General features: G+C 40.2%; 1 protein-coding gene across 1 annotated transcript; it reads right to left on the bottom strand.

Moving 5' to 3' along the window:
- Window positions 1-18,104: 18,104 nt before the first annotated feature.
- FGFBP1 (fibroblast growth factor binding protein 1) lies at window positions 18,105-20,620 on the bottom strand. Its single transcript, XM_065634463.1, has 2 exons — window positions 20,525-20,620; window positions 18,105-19,178 (listed from the first exon to the last, which is right to left on the bottom strand). The coding sequence occupies exon 2, from the start codon at window positions 19,151-19,153 to the stop codon at window positions 18,440-18,442; it is 714 nt and encodes a 237-aa protein (XP_065490535.1). The 5' UTR covers window positions 19,154-19,178; window positions 20,525-20,620; the 3' UTR covers window positions 18,105-18,439.
- Window positions 20,621-21,555: the final 935 nt, after the last annotated feature.

The raw sequence follows: 21,555 nt of genomic DNA, 5'->3' as shown, positions 1-21,555 counted from the left end.
TCTTTTAAAAGTATACAAAAATGACACAATTTCACAGGGAAACTTGGCAATAAAACACAATTAACAATGACAACTGCCTGGTTTCGTTCTGACTGGTTATTCTGCTGCCAAGAAGGGCTGCAAATTTTGTGGATTTGCAGGTGGGTGTACTGGGAAGAGGGTGCAGAATACTAATGGCTCGTTTGCTTTTCCTCTCATTAGCACCTGTTGCAAAGGGAGAAGGGTCAGGCTAGGTACCATGGCTATCACACACTCTGGATACACCTCAGTCCCTTTCCCCAATACCGCTCCCCAGGCCCAGAAAGCCTGGTGTCATCTGCTGTGCCGTGCTGCTTGCCCTTAAGGAGCATTAACATTGTCCCACTTTACTTATTAGTACAGATGCACTATAGGTGTACATCTGTCCCACTAACACACACTCCAGGGTGTGCTGCTCAGTTTACATGTACAGCAGAACATGAGTGAGCTGATTTCCAACACGTAAGGAGAAGCATTTTGATTACCTGTGATCACACATTTGATACGCCATGCAGACATGCCCTACTGGATAGGTATAATTCCCTATCGCTCTGCTGAAAATTTATAAACCAAAAATCCTCTCAAATCAATACAAAGTGTCCAAATTCACAGAAAACTAACTAAAAGAAAAAGTAATCAATGAGTTTTTTCCACTACATGGAAGAAATACAGTTTCTTAACATAGTTTGAAACATGCTGGGTTTTGAAAACATGTTTTCAATCTGATGAACCTAATATCTGTCACAACTTGTCCAAGATAAATGGGCTAGTTTGTGCCCCAGGCCCATAGCTAACACTGCCAGAGAGCACTGCTCAGAAACCTGAGAGGAATCTGAGTTATTGTGTGATAAGGTGATATCAATGTTATGGACTTCGAGAACTACACAGCACTGGGAAAGCTGCCTCTATGATCCTATTACCACAGTATTGCAGCTTCCTCAGTCTTTGATGTATTTAACCTGACAAGGCCTCGCTATTACTAAACTTATTTTTGAGATTAGGAAACACATGAAATACACAAAGATTTGTTCTCCTTGCTAGCCATTGCTTGGCTTTGTGTGCTTACCATGAATCACAGTGTTTGATTTAAAACATGTCAGCCTCTCTGGGGGTCAGGAGGCTCAATGGGATGGTACACAAATGGCCTGAATTCTGTTCAGATCCATATGCCTCATTTTTCCTCCGGGCTGACCCCAGGTAGCTGCCCCCACACATCACTTCAGACTCCTGAATCTCCCCACAGTCACTCTTCAGGGGTCACATGGCTGTGACTATAGGCTTTGATTTAAAGTAATGGCCTTTATAAGTCTAGAGAAAGAAATTCAAAACTGGAAACAAAGATTTAAACACGTGAAGTGCAATAAACCTTACCCTCAGTGCATATATATATATATATATTTAAGCTATTATGCTGGGGTTTTTTGAGTCTAAAATTCTTTGCGCAGTGCCTGTAACATAACCTATGGCAAAAAGTCTTTGGAGAGGGCGTTTTGATTCCATTTATATGTGTGTTGGCAGCACATATTGCAGTGGATCTGGGTCCCTGTAGACACTGGCAGAAGGGAAGTGGTTTTGGATGGGACTTGACTGCAGCACTACATGGTCTGCCTGGCATGGGCAGTAGTTTCTCCTTGTTTGATTTGGACTGCCCTTCACGTGTGTACCTGGAAAGACTGCCTGATACTCAAAACAGTGACCATCAGACATTGTCTTACATAAAAGAGCCCTGTCGAAAGAGCAGAAAAATGAGATCAGCAAGTCTTCAGGTAGGTAACCCTGTACAGGCTGCATCTCAGAAACTCTTTCTTAGTAACAATATCAATTACAGGCTTAAGACAACAATTAAATGTGCTAAGGCGATGATCCTTCCTATTAAATAGTTTGAAAGGAGAAATGCACTGGATAATCCAAAGAAAACTCTTGCATTTAAAATATCATATTCACAAACAGATAAAAACCAAATAGTATGGCTGAATGACAGAGGCAAAATCACAGAAAGTGCAACAGGAGCTGAAGCAGCAGAAGAAAAAGATGTGTAAAAGATCTTGCTATGCAGGTGGATCATCAAGACTGTACCGCCCACACACCTATGACCACGGGGTGTACGTCTACCTGTCCTCTCAGTCGAAGTGCTGGATTCAGTGTTCAACTAAGACGCAGAGAGCTGTGCAGGCTTAAGCACTCCCCATGCAGCCTTTCCAGTTCACTCCTTCATCTTGCAGCAGCATCATCCCTCTGTTCTTCTGTTCTGCCAACACAAGTGTTTCGTGAAACTCTTGATGAACCAGGACAGGCAAATGGCTTGGGCTAATATTTTTTCCCCTGCTTGGAGGAAAAAAACAACCAACCAACCAACCAAACACAACCACCACAAAAAAACAAACAACCCCCCGCCCCCCAAACAACAACAACAACAAAACTCAAAAAAACCCCGAACGACAACAACAAAACGAAACAAAACCACAAACTGCCAAACAAACAAGAAAACCCAACCTCCTATCTACATAGAAAAACAGGAGTTTTTTGTTTCAAACTGTGCATTTATTCTCATCGCTGCTTTGTGCAGCAGGAGAGAGAGGACAGCTGCCTCCCAGCTGTTCCTCCTCTCTTGTGCGGCACCGCTTGCCCAAATCCAAAGGGGCCAAGAAGCACATACAGCAGGATCTGCTCCACACCAGCACATTTCACAGCAATACAGCCACCTTAACCCTGATCCATTTCACTACTGGGATTTGGGCATGCATTGAGGAAGAGCAGAGCAGACAAGGTTAAAATCCATACTAAATACTTTAGGTAGGATTAATATCCTTTAAGGTTAGTCACCAGGTTGTACAGACTTTCTCTGTAGTCAAAGGGACAAAACAGGCACCTCTTGAAAGCAGTTATTCCACTTTGCACTGGGGGGTAAGACAGTAGGGATGATGTGTGCTCCAACAGAAGCTCCTTATCTCTCTCCACTGACTTTGAAAGTTGCCTAGATTATCAGACCAAACTCATAAAATTAGCTTCCAGTTGGCTAAAGTTGCATATAATGAATCCCAAATTTTAAATTTTTTCCTGTGAGAAACACTCTTAAACAGAAAAAGACATCAAAGCTTCCTCTTGCAAAGAGCAGATGAAAGCGTTTTTGCAAAATATTTAAAATCATAATTTCACAATTTATTTCCTGAATATGTAGAGCCACAGTTCTAAAATTTGCTGACCATTTCAGGAGCTGTGTGACAATGCAGTCTTTTAAGCATATCAAATGCAGTCAGTTAGAAAACCTAGTATAGTTCTAGGAAGAAAAAATGCTCCTATTAATCTGCTGCCTCCATTTCATAGGTGGTGTTCTGGTTCTTGCCTTCATTTTCAAGACTGAGCCTGCATATGCCTCCTTTCATGCACATGCCATACTACTTTAGAGGCTTTTTTTGCCAAATTAGTCACAGAAGCACAGCCAAAATTGCTTGATGCCACTATGGCAGAAATCTTACAGTTTCTTCCCTATTTCCTAATGGAGTAAAAATGCAACAACTTAAAAAATGCAGATAGCTCAAAGGGTAGCAGAAATCCTTTTTTTTTCTCTCATTGAAACTGAAAATCCAGAAATTAGTCAATACAGGAGAGTTACACTAATGGTTTGCACAGGACTGGGACAAACTCCAGGGAAAAACCTTTTTCCATTCCTACTCTTGAAATACTAATCAAATTAATAGCACTGCATAGCAATCAGACCTGAGACTTCTGCAGCTGAAGTCTGAACCTTGGGAGTTTGAGCAAAAGGTCTCCTGTCTGAGAACGCTACCCAAACTACATTTTCCATGGGTCAGACACAGAGGAGTTGTATAATTCACTAAACAGACAGTTGGAGCTCCACTGAGACAGATAATAAACTCCTTGACGATGAGGGCCTGTGCAGAGCCATATTTTTGTGCTATAATATGCTACATAGAATGTTAGGTGACCAGAAGGAGCCAGTATATGCCTGTGTGTTTGCTTTACAGCAGGAAAACATTAAGAGGAGACTAACAAGTGTTCTAGACAGATATAAATTACAGAAATAAAACACGAATATGAATATGAATATGAATAATAACTCATTTCTCTTACTAAAATATTACTGAAAACAGAATGCAGGAAGACAACGACAGTTTCCACAATTTTTTTTCAGAGGCTCACACCTTTCATGAGTTAAAGAGCTCTTTAACAATATCCGAGATATTTCCTAATCCAAATACTAAATTAAAGCACAGAAGGAAACATAGCTGGAGACCTCTTGATGCTCTGTAGTCCACTTTAATGCCCCAACCATGCTCAAGTGCCACACATGTTCCACCTGACCATAATTTGACTCGTTTTTCCTGCTTATGTCTGGTTTCTATTCAATCCCCCAGGAAAAAAGAGACATCCATAAGTAAACCAGATGGAAGGAACAAGCACGTGGGCTGTAGGATATAACTGAACATTGAAGCCAAAACCAGATGATCGACTTTTCAAAGAAAAGGAGCAAAATCATTCAATTTTTCATGTCCTTTTGGTTGGGATTGCTTGTGTTTACAGTCTCACAATGTTACTATAAAGTAACAAATTTTTTCAGTGCAAAAGTAATTGCTTTTTAATTACAATGTCAAAAATTATGCAGTCCCACAGGAGAAATGTACCATTCTTCATTTCTAAAATTGACACTATTTTCATTGACATTATGTTCAATTAGCTCAGGCAAGGTTACTTTGGCCAAGTCTTGACATGACAAAACTTGACACGGTAAATTAAAAATGGATAGGAAATTACTTCCATATCTCCTCCAGTACTATTTCCAGCAGTGGGTGAGTTGTACTATATATTAGTGGCAGCAAAAGTAGAAAGTGCCTGGGCTGTCCCATGAGCTGATAGGCACCTACTGGTCAAGAAACACGCGATAGAGTCTGTTGCAAAATGTCCCTAGCCAGAGATAAGAATGTCATTGTTATTACCTGAATTTAGCTAAAAGTCTGCTTAGTATTGACAGGGATATTCCAGTTAATCATTACTGAGAAAGAACCCAGCCTTTTTTGCTGCTTTGCCCCCAGTTCTGAGTCCAACCAGGAGACAGTCGAGCTCCCACGTGTGTGGATGGAGCGGCAACCTCCAGGTACCGACTGTGCTACAGCAGCCCTGTCAATGGTGCACCAAAACTTGTGATGGACACTGTACCAAAGAGCAGTGCTGGCAATGGAAGGCTACCCAAAGGAGAGCATCAGCCATTCCCTCAGCCTGCTCAAGCACCTTTGACCTGAGGAAGGGAAAACAGGAATAGCTGTAGGAAAAAATTCCCCAGGGGCTGGACAGGAACTGTGTCACCAGAGACCAAACATTTCCCAGAAATAACCATCTGGAGGAGTGAAGAAATATGATGTATCATCGATAGTGATGACTTTTCTTCCTGGTGTGATTGTCAGGACTTTTAGCTACCCATAGAGCATGTAAGCCTTAGAAAACGTTAATGCTTGGGAAGAAGTATGTGACCTCTGGAAGGTTTCACTGGGCATGCTGCGGCCGTAACTGCAGTCAGAAGAGAGTGGGATTAGCCAGCTTCTCTGATTGCATTTCCATTTTGCATCCAGCAACACCATCCAAACACCCACATTTTTGTGATGTTCAGCATACTGGCAGATGCAGGAATTTAAATCCAAATTGAGTGCTTGAATGAAATATTACAGATTTATTGCTAGTATGCATGTATTAGTAATTACAATGACAGACTAGCATAATAAAGATATCAAGAACTTGTATTATTGTAATTATAGTTTTCCCAGTCATGGATATAGTATATCAACACAGGTCTCAACAAAACTACCGCTTTTGTTACCAGTGGAAACAGAACAAACAGTTCCCTGTAGAAAACAGAACAAACAGTTCCCATTGTTTCTTTGGATGCTCTGGCCTGTAAAATTCAGAAGATAGCCTCAGGTAAAGGCTTTTTTCCAGCAATTTTCCTGCAATATTACCAAGCAAGTAAAAGGGTGAGGATTCTGACCTGTCAGCTTCAGCTTTAACTGAAGGATAAAAATTAGCAGGTTCTGTGGACAATATCCTGCTTGTAAAACTTGGGGTTATTTTACGTGTTTTGGGTAAATCTTCTGTGCAAATAGCACAGGAATAACATAAACTCACTCTGTGACCTATAGGACCTTGGACAATAGCACACATCAAATGAGGCATCTAAGTCGCAAGTAACACAGGTAAGATTAGCATTGGTGTGACAGATTCCTAAAGCTGTTGCAGGCTCATCACTGCTCTCTGTGGTTCCTCTAATGAAACTACCGCACTTGCCTCTGGTAGCAGACAGCATGTGAAATGACAACAGTATGTCCAAAAGGTGTTAACATACTATACATCCAGGAGGCGTTAACATACTATACATACGTTGTTTTGCTTTGGCTCTATTTAATCTACTAGATGTCCAGAATCCTAGGTAAATACCTGAAGTCCTCAGAGAAATCCAGGACAACAATTCTTGAATGGAAAAAGAGACGAAGTTCAGGTAAGGCCATGCACATTGCACGTTTATTTCTCCAATGGAAAATCAAGCTGCAACACATTTCTCTTTTCCCCTGTCCCCACAGTATTTCTTATAACGTGTTTCTGCTCTATTAATAGCAAACGAGGTATTCACCATCATCATACAAACCTTGTGGTTGAGAATGACCGTGCAGGGTTGCTGGTGAGTTAAACTCTTACCTTCTGCAACACTGCTCAGCATGACCACTGTTGTTGCTCTGCTGCTGCTCACTATTTCCCATCTTATTCCTATCTCAGGTCTTGCCACTGCTGATCCAAAATGCCAACAGCTTTCCTCATCAGGGTACTCTGTGCTGCTGCTTGTAACTAAGCACTACAAAGATTTGTTTGGTATGTTACATGCAGTCAAATATGTCCCTCATATATCCTGAGGCACTTCATCTTTCTTCATTAGTAGATGACATATAATGAATGAATAATGAATTATTGTAGGCTTTTGGCTAAACTAAAATCTTAGGCACGAGTGTTCGAATATTTCATTCCACAATTGATCCATCTCTTCATATGAATGGTCATTAAAAAAAATGTTTAGCAGCAGGTACCATTACTTGATCTTATTATTATATTATTAGTGCTCTTTGATTTTTCCTAAAGCTGAATATTTATAGGCACACCTTCGTGATAACTGCAGGCCATTTAACTGGAATTTGTGTCTTCATTACAGTGGTAAGCATGAGTCAAGTTCAGCTGCAAGGCATATGAAAGGGACTCACCTCCAGCTTTTGGAGCTTCCTTGGAGCATGGAGTTTTGTTTCTAAGGCAGGATGAATACTGCAGACCTGCTCAGCTGCCAGTGCAGTCTGGAAGTCTAAAGCAATGGTGAGGCCAGGGGAGATATTCCTCTGGTGCAACATACAGGTTTGAGTGATTTGAATGTGGATGTAGAAGACATGAAACTTTTTTAATTTTGCAGAAAACTGAAGTCACTGCACATGCATTTTAAAAGTCTGCACAAAATGTCGGCTGGGATTGCCAGCTTGCTTCATTTGTTGCATCCATTGATTTTGAGATGCTGACCACAAAAGAGGCACATGAATTCCCTTGTGGGTGAAAAAGGATATTTTTCAAACTCTTTTTCCAAGCTGGAGCTTACCTGGGAGCTCAACACTAATGATGCCTTCATCAGACAGACTTCACTGCACACTAGCCTCTCAGTGGGAGGTCTCTGCAAATCTCAGTAAAGCAAGCTGGTTTCTGGAAAGAACAAAGAAAACATTGTTCCTATGTGCTGCTTGTTGCCAGACAGATGCATATCCAATGTGTAATAAATCAACTTGATACAAGAGGAGAACTGGTAATTGTTTTTCTACAACTATTCTGAAAGGAGATTTCTCTTATACCTCCTGTCTGGAGCCCATGTGGCCCCTGAGTGGTTTGCACTGCAATGCACCAATCAGATTGTGCCCATTATGTGTTGTTTCCTGTGAACCAGCAGTATGTTTGGTGATTTAGTACCATATGACAAAATGGCACACGGTAGAAGGAGTGCTAGACATCCCCCATGAGAGCTCTGAAGCATAATTCATCTACCTCTCCTTCATCAGCTGATGGATCAAATGCAAAGACTCTCAGACTCCATGAAAATATCTTTTCTTATAACATTCAGAGTTCAGAGGCCAAGTTTTAGACCCTATTATTGACTTCTAGGGACCAGAGGCATTTGGAAACACTTATCACCCCAAATACAGGAGAGAAAACAAGACCATAAGATTGTCTAGTCTCAAAGGTGCTTCTGGCAAGCAGCGGATATGTTCTAGTCTCTTGCATGGTTTTAATTGGTAGATGAAATCTGAGGTGACTATGATGAGCAGTAACTCGTCATAATTGGCTGTACTAATGAGAACATTTAAACTAGTGGGAACACGCCTAAAGAAAAGCATTTCAAGAGTTACTACAAACAGTGAAGTTTGTTTCTTTCTGGACTTCAATCAAGAAGGATACTGTGACGTGACAGTAGCCACTGGATGAAACTGTTGCTCACTACCAACAATCAGTTGGGAATGGCACTCGTAAGAACTTCCCATCATTGATAAAAATCAGGAGCAACAAGCCAAAGAGTGGGAGTTAACACTCCGTGACAACTGGATGTAGCTGTTGCAATAACAACCAGAAAAAATACGCCCGGATCTTTCTTAGACACGTAAATGCTTTACATAATTTCTATGAACATATAATTTTAAGTTGCCTTTTTCCATACGTCTGTTCACATGACTGATTATATAATCTAATAAAAAGGATTTTAAGATGCTCAAAATTTTAAGTTGATTTCTTTTGCTTATAAATTAAAGCTATTTGGTTCCTTTAGTGAATAAAGTAGATTGTCCACTAGACTGATAATTTTAACGAGGGACTTGGATTAAGTTTATCGACTGGCTCTGCATTATATATCAGTTCTTCCAGAATCTAGGAAGTAGCTGGATTCCCACTTCATGTTTGTTGATATTGCTTATGTTCAGCCATGCACCCACACAGACACTTCCAGCTTCTGGAGGAACTGGGAAGCCAATACAGGTGTTGACATTTTGAGCTCTTGGAGAGTGTAGGTGCTGGTGGAATTCATCAAAGATTTACAAGGAGAACACTGTGACATTCAGAAATTGTAGTGAAATTGCCAGCTCCTGGTTGCTCAGCTTCATGATGTTCCCAAATGCCATTCTGTGGTGACTCAAGTAAATGAACACTGAATCAGCAAATTCTGAACCCAAATTAATACTTAATATAAGTCCAGAAATTTGAATGCACCTAAACTAGGAACAGATTTAGCCTACAGATTCTATCACTACGTTGACACATAGTCTTAGTTATTTTAGTCTTCTGCATGGACTAGCAATCCTCTCAAAACAGATATTTCAGGCAAATATAAGGGAGAAATGTATGCTCAAAACCAATCATCATTTGATACCCCCTTATCGAAGTAGAAGATAAGTAGAAGTCTAAAAGCACTGCTCAGTGTGCTGGCAGCCACTGTGAAGAAACTCGAGCTGCATATTCTTGGAACCTGAAGAACTTTCATATTCATCAGGTTTAGACGAGGTTCTTAGGGACATGGTTTAGTGCTAAAGTTAGGTTAGGTTATGGTTGGATTCGATGATCCTGAGGGTCTCTTCCAACCGAAATGATTCTATGATTCTACAGGTCAGGTACCTCAGCATATCAGTGTGGGTCATATTGACTGAAGTGTTTGCTGAACTTACGCAGAAGTTGTGTCTTGTGTTCATGAAGAAGCCTAAAAGATATAACACTTCTTTACATTAAAAAAGAGTCTGGAAAGCAAGAGCTGTTGAAAGACTTTTTTTGTGCCTTTGCTACTTTCTCCTTTGGTCCTGTTTTCAGTCATTCAATTAGTTCCATTTGAAAGCAGTTAATTATTTGGCCACCTCTGGCTTATTGGTCAACAGTAAATCATAGTAGCTATTTCAAAGAATAAAATTAGTCCTAATGATAGGCTATTAGCCAAATTTACTTCTGACTAGTAGTTATGTAAGTCCAGAGAAGCTCCATTAGTGTCAAATAGACATATGTCCCTGAGAACAGTGGTTTTGTGTAACTATGGAAACCTCAGGAGGAAAACACAGGGCATCTCAAGGAATACAAATACAATGTTTTCAAATGCAAAGGAGAAGCCAAATTCAACATTCATTTGGCAAGAGATAAGAAGGGTGATATGAAGATTGGTGCTCTGTAGGAAGTTGAGTTACTTTTCATCTCTAAGTAAATCTTGCCCTGCTTCCAAAGACTGAAGCCAATATACTAATAGAAATGTTGGCTATACCATTGCCAGAACTGTCTACAGGAGCAAGCACGAGGTAAATTCAAATGACCCACACAGGCATGATCTGATATCATCAGCTCCTAATAAAATTCTAAATTCAGGCTTTAAGGTGACCTCAGTGCTGCAGTACTAGGTACAAAACTGAAACAAAACGAAACAAAATTAGGAAAAAGAAATGCCTACAGTTTTTAATAGGAAGGGCTCAAAAAGCCAACAAGCACCTGCGAGTTCAGGAGTTTGTAATGACTCACCAAGCCTCACTTAACCTGGTCTGATACAATTCTGGTGTTTGTTTGGGGTTTTTGTTTGTTTGCTTATTTTTCTTTTCATATGCCCCTGACACATACTGCATCTGTTCTTTGAGAGGAAGGAGGCATAAAATTGTGTGATGTGCTTCTGGAGTGATCCTGGTTTATGTACATCTTCAGTTCTTTCACTGTGACAAAGGGCTATAAAATAAGTTGATACTTGAATATTCACCTGAAGATAAGGGGTAGCCTCATAATGTCAAGCAAGAAATATTGTATCTGATAGCAGCGGCATCCAGCTAAACATTGCCACCTTTTGAAGAGGGAAACTCCACTGGAACTTTCCTTGGAAACAAACTCCAGATGTTTGAGGGAAAACTATCTACTCACATTCTAAGAAGTCTTTTTAATACCATTACAGCTCTTTGTTTTACTCGTTAGTAAAATTATTGTATGCTAAAACAGGTCTTTCCTCCTTCTATTATTTTCTTTTTCTGCATAATGTAGCAACATACACTGTTCTTCAAAGCCTTTTAATTATAGGCATAGAACTTTTTAAAATATATTTTTATGAGGCTTCCCTATACCCTGAAAGAATACATGGAAATCCAAGTAGACATAAATTACCAAGCTATGCTGTGAATTATATTTTTATACATCACTAAGCATCACACATACAGAATCTCATGTGATGATTCTTTAGTATTTCTTTTGCATATACATTTTTTCTCCTTTTAGTTTGAAAAAACAAGACAAGTTTACAAATGTGATTTACTTTAACACTATTCCCCCCTCCATTGCCTGGACACTATCCCTCCATTTTACCAGTTTGAAGCTCTTAAAAATCATGGGTCAGCCTTATGAGGTTAAGTTAGAATGCAATTGTTAAGGGATTAATAAAGGAGGGGGGGAGTGTATTTGGTATTTGGCTTTTGAACTGCTGAGGTGGACTTGTCTGTGGTTTTATGCTGACTCATACTGAGAGGCCTGGACTGTTATTTGAATGAAAGCTAAGGTATGTTTTCATAGGATTCTGTGGCTTGTAGTATAAAAGAAATTCAAGCACAAGAACATTCAAGATATAAAGCACCAGATAAGAAGACTTTGATTCTAACTGTTAACATCAATGCTCAGAAAACAGTAGTTTTCTTGCTCTTGTTTTCACACCCCCACTTTTAATTTTCATTTTGCCTCCTTTCTAAATAACGGTTGGAAATTGCCTGGACAACTGGTCCTCCTTCAGGCTTGAGGGACTTCAGTAAATATCCTCCCAGTCCCCTGCCCGAGCAAAATCAGGCACATCTCAGTGTTAGCGCTCAGAGCGCTCAGAGCTGAAAGCAGTTTAAGGTGGTGAAGAAAGCTGAGTCTGATTGAAATTCTAAGAAGAATTTGGGCAGCAGAGTGTAATTACCTCGCTGGACACTGGCCAGGACATCATCAGCTAACATCTTCACTCTTACAATGATGGTGAGCTGGCAGCTCCACCGATGCCGTGCAACCAGCAACCTGGTTGTTAACCCAGGCGGGGTGTTGTTAGCCCGAACACCCCATCTGCAGCTACACGTGCAACTCCTAATGCTGTGGTTGAGGATTGTTTCCAAGGCAAGATTTTGTCTGAAATCACACACAAACCAGCATCCCTAATGTCTCAACTTTTCTTTGAACAGAATATGACCTCTTTAGCTCAGTTCTATGTCTTTTGCATGTGTAAGTGAGGAATACAGAGTCTCTGAGATCAATGCTTAACTGGAGTCCTCCCTATAAAACACTAAGGTCTATAGGGTGCCACATGTACAAAGCAAAGACCATGTTCATGCCTGCACACAAACACAAAATTCCCTGGAAGCTTGCACTGCAGGGAGGAATTGCAGCCATCCTTTGGAGAGCCCTTTGGAAGAAGGAGTAGGAACAGAGCTGCCATGGCATGTCCATCTGTAGGGATTCAGCTGCTGTGGAGTAGCCCAAAAGCAGTCCAAGATTTTCAAGGGAATCACACCCGCTCTAGAGTGACTCCAGAAACTACATCACCTTCAGGCAACCGGTGCGGAGGTAACCCATATTATATAAATAATATTCTATTATCTAAGCATACTCATTATATATAATTAGTGCACATATTATGGATGTATAGAATACATTCCTGTTACAGATAATATTGTAGTTCCTGGATTTTAAGATTCATCTTAAGATCAAAAGTTTTGGCTGACTGGAACAACTCTCCTCTTGGCATACACAAAGCACCACAGAGTGCTTCTACGTGCACCCTCACAGACAGTTTTGAACATGTTGCAGGCTCTCTTTTTATAACAAAGTCCCTTTGATGTGTCTGTTCATTGCCTGGAAGTCAGCGCGAGACTTCCATGGTCCCCTGGGAGCTTCAGGTTAATTAAGTCTGTAATTTCTCAGTGAGGTCTGGTATGATCAGTGACTGAGGCAGCCAGGTAGCAACAACTTGATGGGAAGTCTTCACAGTTCTTCCATCTACTCATTAACACTTCTTTGTCTTAAACCAGCTATTTCCAGTGGGATCAATAAGCAACTTTGGAAGTTCTAGTAGCTGAATAAAACACATACTTTACATGGACATGTTTCCACAGAAACCTATGACATGAATCCTCATTAAAGAGATAAGCTGGGCCCTAAGGCATCTTTTTCTGCTAGTAGTAGCTTTACAAACAGGTAAAAAGCTTCGTGACGTGGCCAGTCCCCTCTCTTTATGTGTGACCCTGTATTGTCTCACTGCGGTAACGGCAATGCAAGGAGCAAGGGAGACACCTGAATATCCTTTTGAAACCTTTAAATGTTCAGTGCCTGATAACTCTAATCCTGCTAGGACTCCTGCACTCCACCTTCTCCGCTCTGTCTCTTTTAAGAGAGGCGATGACTGTAACTGGGGTGCAAAGTTCCCGTACTCTTTCAAGGGAGGGAGAAAGAAGAATTTCAAAGACGTTAAAACACAGGAATACCTACAGTGGTCTTGAGATCCACAGGATTTGTTATACTATTTACGGTGCTAACAGGCAGGAGCCATGCATGCTCCAGCCAGGGATGGCATCACCACCCTAGTGACAAGACTGCAAGGCACCTCTGCAGGCTGGAACCTGCTGAATTTCCCATCCTTGAAGCTGGATTCTTCCATTTGATCCATTTCCAGTGTGCTAATCAAAGTGATATCACTTGGAAATAGCCTACAGGAGCAAACAATATGGTATGCTGAAATGGAATGAATACCAGGCAAAGACATGGGTGAGGTACAGCAGCTACCAACAAGTATTGAGCTGCCTTGCTCGGGGCACCATCAAAAAAAAAAAAAAGGGAAAGGTGGAAAAGGGAGTGGAATTTATTATCTAGGCTCAGCTATGTCTACATGGATTGAGCACGGCAGCGTAAAATGTGTCTTGTCTGAACACTCAGTCTCGGCCATGGTTGATCGAATTCAGGCAAAGTGATATCAGGCGGCAGGTGCTCATTGGCCCCCTCGGGGGAAGAGGAGGGTGGGGCACTCCTGGAAGCAGGAAAGTTAAGTCACTCAGCTCCATTCTCATACAGGTAGTCATGCGACGTATGAGATTAGATATGTAATCTGTACTATTGCCCAAGCGGTAAACGAATAAAGGAGGTTGCAAAAGGACCAGAAACTCATTGAAGTGAAATGGTGCGTGAAAGTGAGTAGAAAATGCTCTGCAGATAACAATAAAAGAGTAAAAACTTTAAAGTTAAAGGAGCTGAAATTTTATGGATTCTTAAGTAGTACTGCATTGCCAGAGCTTTTTGCTGGGCATTAACAATGTCTCCCCATTTCTTACTCATACTGAGATACTTCTTAAATTTTCTAGGTAAGACTGCCATATACTAGGAGTTAACTTTGGAAAAACTCCTAGCTTTAAAATTTTTCTCTCCCCTTTTATAAAAAAAAAATCAATGTTTTGACTCTCCAAAGTTTGGTGAGAATTTGAGAATTTGGGAGGAGGGGGAAGAGGAATTCACCTAAAAACATTATCCATAGTCCAAAGCAGTTACCAAATATCTAAGTATTCCATATTGCAAGAGCAGGGAAAAAAATCCCTGAAACTTTTTATCTCTGAAGCTAGAATGAATTTCCTATCTTCAAAAGCCCTACCTTTCTTTCCAAGTAAATATTCAAATTATAATCCCCACAACTGACTGGAGAAACAAACTATGTTGCCTAGAAAGTAAACTACTTTCCACCAAAGATACTCCTAATAATTTTAAAATACCTAGAAGTTAGCAGGATATTTTCAAGAACAAATACATGTAGTTCCTGTGCAGAGTGATCTAATCATGAGGCATGAGAAGGAAACTTTAAAGACCTCTGTTTAGTTCCTGATTCAGCCACTGGTTTTCTCCCCATGATCATCAATGGTATCCAGTCTTCCTATAACTAATTTCCGAGTTGTAAAATGGGCCGGATTTTTCCATAACTCAGGTTGATGCTGAGAAAGCAGAGAGCCTTATGTTTTCAATATGGTAGGACAGAGGACTTGGGCTGCACAGACATAATTTAAATCCATTAATTCCCACTTGCCCAGCTATAGAGGGTGTTAGAAAAGTCACTACCACCATTACTCCAAGTTATTCAAACATAAGGTTTGACACAATGACAACTGGTGCACCCGGAGAAAAGAGGCACAGAATAGAGCGCAGCTGTGAACTTTTTCATAAGGATCACAGACCCTGAGATGAAGAATGCCAGGAAAGGTTTTATTTATCCCAACCAGCCTGACTTCAGAAGCACCAAAGTTATACTGACCTAACTGGCTCTATAAACGCCCAGAAGAAAGCAACTCATACGTAATTGCTGTCAAGTGGTTGCTTTGTAGATGTAGGACTGAAACACAAGGCTCGGTAAGTGCAATGCACTTAGCTGTCGACTTGTGGTCTGTACAATTACAGAAAAGGCTGTTCATGAAGTTAGACTCCAGATATATTTGCCTTGGACCCTACTATTCTGAAATGTGCTCTTCTGAAAAACAGTCAAAACCACGTACCCACAGACTTTAAAAATCCCGTGATTTGGTTGAGACAGTTTTGAGATCTGCATTCTCGCATTAGCCCACCTTCCAAGGAAAAAGACTGCATGGAGGTCTCCTTTTTCTCCTGATGCTTCACACTTTTCTTACAGGATACTGGCACAACTGCATGCATCACAGGTGAAATGTGCCCAGGAGCTGTTGAGATCGAGCATGTTTTACTCCTGCAAAGAGCCACGCATGAAAATTTAAGCCGGTCCTGAAAGAAAACAAGAAGATGAAGCAGCAGAAATGTAAAACATCCCTGGAGAGGAGCGTGCAGCTCCCACATGTGGGTCCAGGAGCTGCCAGTCCTGCACATGGAGATGCAACTCACAGCTCTGGAATCCCGAGTTGGAATCTGCTCTGGGATATGTCACTGCCAACACGGTGTGGCTGGCTGGCTGGTAGCCACAGGAGAGCAGAACCTCCTGGCAGCTCAGAGCAGGCCAGACCACACATCAGGCAACGAAGTACTTATTGCAGTACTCGTGAGGGGAACAGCAGCTGAGGGCAGTGAGGACGGGACATTTTCCAAAACATCTGGAGCAACTGAGCCTCTTAAGCCAGACCTGCCCAGTGCTCTGGCTGTGACCTGGGGCTGTTATACGGGTGGCCGCATACTGGATTAGATATTCATAATTCATTGCTACAGTGTATGATTGATTGAGCCAAATGTGTGCTCCTAATCCTTCCTCTGCATCTTTTGACTTCCTTATCTCAACAATCTCGTCGTGCGAAGTGCTGTAGGCCAACACACAAAGTATCTAGCAGCTGGAACTCACCTGCACTTCCAATACTTACCTGTCTGCCTCAATAATGAGGAGCTGGCAGCTGGTTTTCCACCCTGCTTGATACCAGAACAGCTGTATTTTCGAGCCTCCACAGGAGTTAGTATCAATGCCCATTTTTACTGGAATTTTGCTTTGCTGTGGGCATCAGTCCAATAGAATTCATCTTGCACAGCATTGTGATACCCAGCGTTTCCACAGGGCATGCAGAGACTGGAACTTCAGTAAGAAAAACTTGCTTCTTTTTTAGCATTCAGACTTGGTAAAATTCAGCTGAACCCTTCTCAAACACAGTTTGCCTGACTAATAGCAGCAGCCCACATTCAAGATATTAGTCACATAGACATCGCAATATTGTAAGCAGCAAAGAAATGCAAATGAATATCATGTGAAGTACTTATGAGAGCCTCTAGAATACTGTCCTCTTTAAAATACTGCAGCTAGCTGAAGCCGTGCCTTCTTCCCAACTCTGCCAAAATAATTTCAACCCTGTGTAAGAAGGCTTGATTCCTAGTAACAAGCAAAAAAACCCAAAGCTATGAGTTTAGTAGCATTTTCCTCTCTTATTGAGGACTTCCATCTAAATTTAAGTATTTTTCCCAAGTTAATTCTTCATTGCAAAGAAAATACTCACTGATATTAAATAATGGCAAGGGCCTTTATTGCTGTAGCAACGAGACAGAGTAGTATTAAAACGCCCTCCCCAGACACACTCATTTAAATAACAAGTAAGTATGTGACAATGAAGGAAAAGAGGGAAGTTGCAGAAGGTTAGTTACTCATAACATCTTCAAAATATTTTCTCAAATATTCTATCGGTGAGATAATTGTAGAAGGTAACTGCCTGTATTTTCTCAAGAAACAGAAATATTATTTTAATTTGCTAGAAACACTCAGGAAAATTGTATTTAAAGAAAGTTCAAGTTCCTCCAAGTGGGCCACTGTGGTAGGAGACCATCCTTCCCAGCTGTGTGCCACCAGAAAAACCTAACTTGCGCATTTCATTTCTGCTAGCTAGAGTTTCAAATATTAGTAAAGCTCCACTGTCATTATTTAGCTTTACATTTTCTAAAATCTCTATTCTTGTAGAGTTTGGATTATTATTTTTTTTTAATACAGGTGAAATCTAATGCATAGAAAAGTATTTATTAGTGTAGTCTATACATAAAGATAAGAGAAAAATGGAACTTCAAAAGAACATGCAGGCAGTGTTGAGCACAAGTGCTGTAGATGCTTGAGTAAGGAGTCCAGTTCTGGGCATATGTACCAACTTGTGTAAGTAATTTTATCTCTCCATCTCTGTTTACATGCCAGAAAATTAGTATAACGTGCTTCATACTATAGAAGAAAAGTGAGAACTGAAGTTTTCAAAGTTTTCTGACATACTTGGATGAGACTGGAAAACTGACTTTTGGCAAAATTATGGAAAAATCTGAAAATCTTGCTACCTTTCATTATCACAATGACAAAAACTAATAATGATGTAGCTCCCTGTTAAAATGTTGCTTGCACTGGCTGAGAAAGCTGATGTCTGAAAAGCTGTGGAAGTATTTTTACAACTGCTTTATAAGCAACACTTTGCCTAGATCTGGTGAAAGATCAGACTTTGACAAAGGCTTAGTACTTACAGAGAAATCAATTTAAACACAGAGAGAGAATATTTTGAATGTATTTTGAAATTTATTTTTCTTAATACTTTTTAGGTCAAAAGTATTGTACATAACCAAGAAGTGCATTGCACTGAATTCATCACTTTGGCTAGCACAGCTCAAAGAGAGGCAAGGAGACTACTTATATACTTCTGTGTAGAGCATGTAACATCCATTAGTAACATCTGTGTAGCAATCTATGTGCAAATAAAATCTATAACATCTTCAACTGTATCAAGTGTAGTCTGTTGTGTATATACAAAATCAGAAAAATATATGCCTTTTTTTTCTTATATACACTATAGAACATGAGAATAAAATCTGGAATAGTTTGTGGTAATTTAGATGAGACTGGACTTTCACAATAGAGAGCTTTAGAAACACTTTGTCAGCATTTTTTGTCTTGCACCATTGTGATTAAAAAGTTGCACAAAGAAAGCAAGCTTTCTGGACAGTATTCCTCAGCCACCTTTTTCTGATCAATATAATCTATGTCTTCAACACAATCTTGAGGACTGTGTTCCAGCTTTTTTTCAGTCACAGAGGCAGCTGCTGGAGTCTGAACAACTTCTTTTGTGTGTTGAACTGCGTTCCCTTTCACAGGACCCACTGACGTTAGCAGGCTTGAGCGGGTCAGCTTGAGATGAGCGCTTCGTGGGCCTTTCCTACATACTTTAGATTTTAGGACACTTTTTGGGTCTTGACAAATCTGCTTCTGCTTCTTTAGGGATCGGGAGACTTGTTTCCAGTAGGATTTCTGGTTTGCTGCATACTGTGAACAGGCAGAAGGGTCTCCAGAGAACTCACACCAGAACTCGCTGTTGTTGTGTTTGCACTCAACGCGCACAGTCGCAGCATTCCTGTCGGTCACTGCCCAGGTGCACTCAGCATTTTCTTCGGTTTTAAACTTGCCCTTGGGAGATGCTTTTCCTCCTTTTGACTTCTGGCCTTTTTTGTCTCCTTGGTTAGATTCAGTTTGCTTTTTTCTACCATCTTCTATGCCTTGTCTTCTCTTTTTTCTCTCCTGTCTTTCACAGTTGGCTAGTAGCATGTGGGAGACCAGAATCAACACACAAAGAAGTCCAAAGCTTTTGATATTCATGGTCTCTGTTTTGCTTGTTATCTGCCTTCAAAACAAAACCAAACAAACAAAAATATTAAAACATTTTCCCTTAATGCTTGACTCAGCAGTATTTCAGACATGGTATTGCACTGCTCTAAAACAACTATTAAAATGATGTTGCCAGTAAAATCCTCTGTCCTTTGTGTGAATAATATCTGGTTTTGAGAACCATTACATGTTATCCTTGAAAACTGTAGATGGCTGTGGAGTAAGTCCTTATGATCCAACACTTAATTATCTATGCAATGTCATTCCCAGAGTCATTCCCAGGACATGCTACTGCTACTGAAGTACCTTAATTAAAATCTCTTCCACTCTCAAAAAAATAAGAACCTGGGATTAGTCAATCTCAGAGGGATATGTGAAGTTAAAATATATAAAGCAGTTCTTGTTCCCCATGATCTCCGATTTTGTAAATGGCACATAAACGATTTTGACTCTAACCTCTGGCTATTCTTTAAAAATGTGGCAGACAGAAAGGAAACCCTTTGGCTAGAGCTAAGCAAAATTATTTCTTGAGCAACCTGAAAATTGTCTTAATTCACTGGTTATGCCTGTATTTCAGTTCTCTGTTGAAAAAAACCTGATGATACCAGTCTTTCCAGACACCAAAATTACCTATTGATGCATTCTTTGCTGCCTTGACTGATAAACAAACAGAATAACGTTTTTGCTTTTGAAGACACCTGCAGTATACTGGGCTGTGTCTAAAGCTACAAAATTCAAGGGACAAATGTGCAACATCAGTTTTGAAATGTACCTAGTTAGCAAATTATTATCAAGCTGATCCCTGCATCTGCACAGAGCACATATATTTCTATAGGTGTTTATGAAGCAGCTTTCAGGATCACAGAATACTGCAACAGTAATACCATAATAGTAAATAATACTAAGTAATACCATCATAATAATACCATAATAGTAAATCTGGCGTTTAGCTGATTAAATCCTTAAATATATTTTTTAGATGTTTCCATCATAGCTGTTTCTGTAGCCAAACTTACATGTTAGAAAGCAGAAATTCATGTGCAGGCATGCTAATGAAGAACCTATTTCAACATTTAACTACCTGCAAATATCTTTAGTTACATAAATTCATGATCTAGAATACATAGGTAGCAGCAGGTATGAGCAGGTCCTGCTTTTGCATGGTTCTTACTTGGCTTGCTTCATGCCTTATCCTATACACAGAGATTTTCACTCCATAAAACCCTCTTTAGAAAACTCCATGCAGTATTTACGGTTCTGTTGCAAATACAGCAACTAAGAACATTTAAATGAATAATGATGTGACACGAACTTTCTCTTGCAAATGGAACAGGGCAAAAGTAAGATAACTAAAAGACATACCTTGCACAGGGCTTGGAGACACCCAAACACAACTCCTGATGCAACTCGTCTCTATCAAAAGAATCAGAGCTAGTTGTAAAGGCAGCGTGGTATTTATAAAAGCAGAGACATGTTCAGGTCTCCAGGAAGGCTGTTACAACACAATAGGATATTCGTGCCATGTTCGCTCACCTCAGACACACCTCCTTGGAAAAGGGCCAGTTTGCATTCTTAGCATGAAAAGAAAAAGAAAACCACAGCTATGGTGGGGTGGCAAGATGTGTTTGTGCAATTTAGATGTTGCTTCAGCCAAGTCCTTCCTTCTTCACGAACAGTGATAAGAACTTTATTAGATCATGAGCTACTCGAAAAGAGCTTTCCCCAGTCATTGAAGGATGTATCCTGCAATGCCCTCAACAAGTTGCAATACCATTGTGTTTAGCAGAATTTGGGTAGTAGAGTTCAATGATTTTTTTGTGAAATGAAACCCAAAAGCATTTCAAAGTTACCTTTCAAGCCTTTAATTACCTCCTGTTGCAAAAATATATCAGAGAACATTTAAAAATCAAAATAAATAATTATTCTGCATTAAGGACAGCATTCATTGTGGTGAGATGACCATAAGCACAAAGTTCAGAAACGAATTCAAGCTCCTTCAGAGTTAGTGACTACAGTCACCTTGTTTCTGGGGTCTAAGAGCCGAGATCAGATGCACAGCACTGATCTATGCTCCTGCCTCTCTGTCAGCTTTTGTGTATGCAAAGAAGTGGGTTACATCAAAAGATTTCATTATGGGACCATGTCTAATGCATCTTAACGTGAAAAAGTTGATGGCAGTGAAAGAACAAGCAAGCATTAGACAAATATAAACACATATTCAAAGTTGGGATAGGCGTCCCTTAAAGAATGGATAGAGCAGGTAGTGCCTTTGTAGCTTGGTTGCTTCTGGTGGTTTTACTGGAGAAAAGTAAGTGGGAGATTTGTTTTAAATGCTTGGGAAATACTTACAAGAATAAGAGGTGGGATGCAAGAACAGATAAGTGTAGAAATTG

Source organism: Caloenas nicobarica, chromosome 4, assembly GCF_036013445.1.
Source record: "Caloenas nicobarica isolate bCalNic1 chromosome 4, bCalNic1.hap1, whole genome shotgun sequence".
NCBI lineage: Eukaryota > Metazoa > Chordata > Aves > Columbiformes > Columbidae > Caloenas > Caloenas nicobarica.
The sequence above is the reverse complement of the archived record's forward strand: the minus strand, read 5'-3'. Positions and strand labels throughout refer to the sequence as shown.

Bases quoted from the DNA above. Each gene is read 5' to 3' on its own strand.
- FGFBP1 (XM_065634463.1), bottom strand. From the start codon at position 19,153: ATGAATATCAAAAGCTTTGGACTTCTTTGTGTGTTGATTCTGGTCTCC.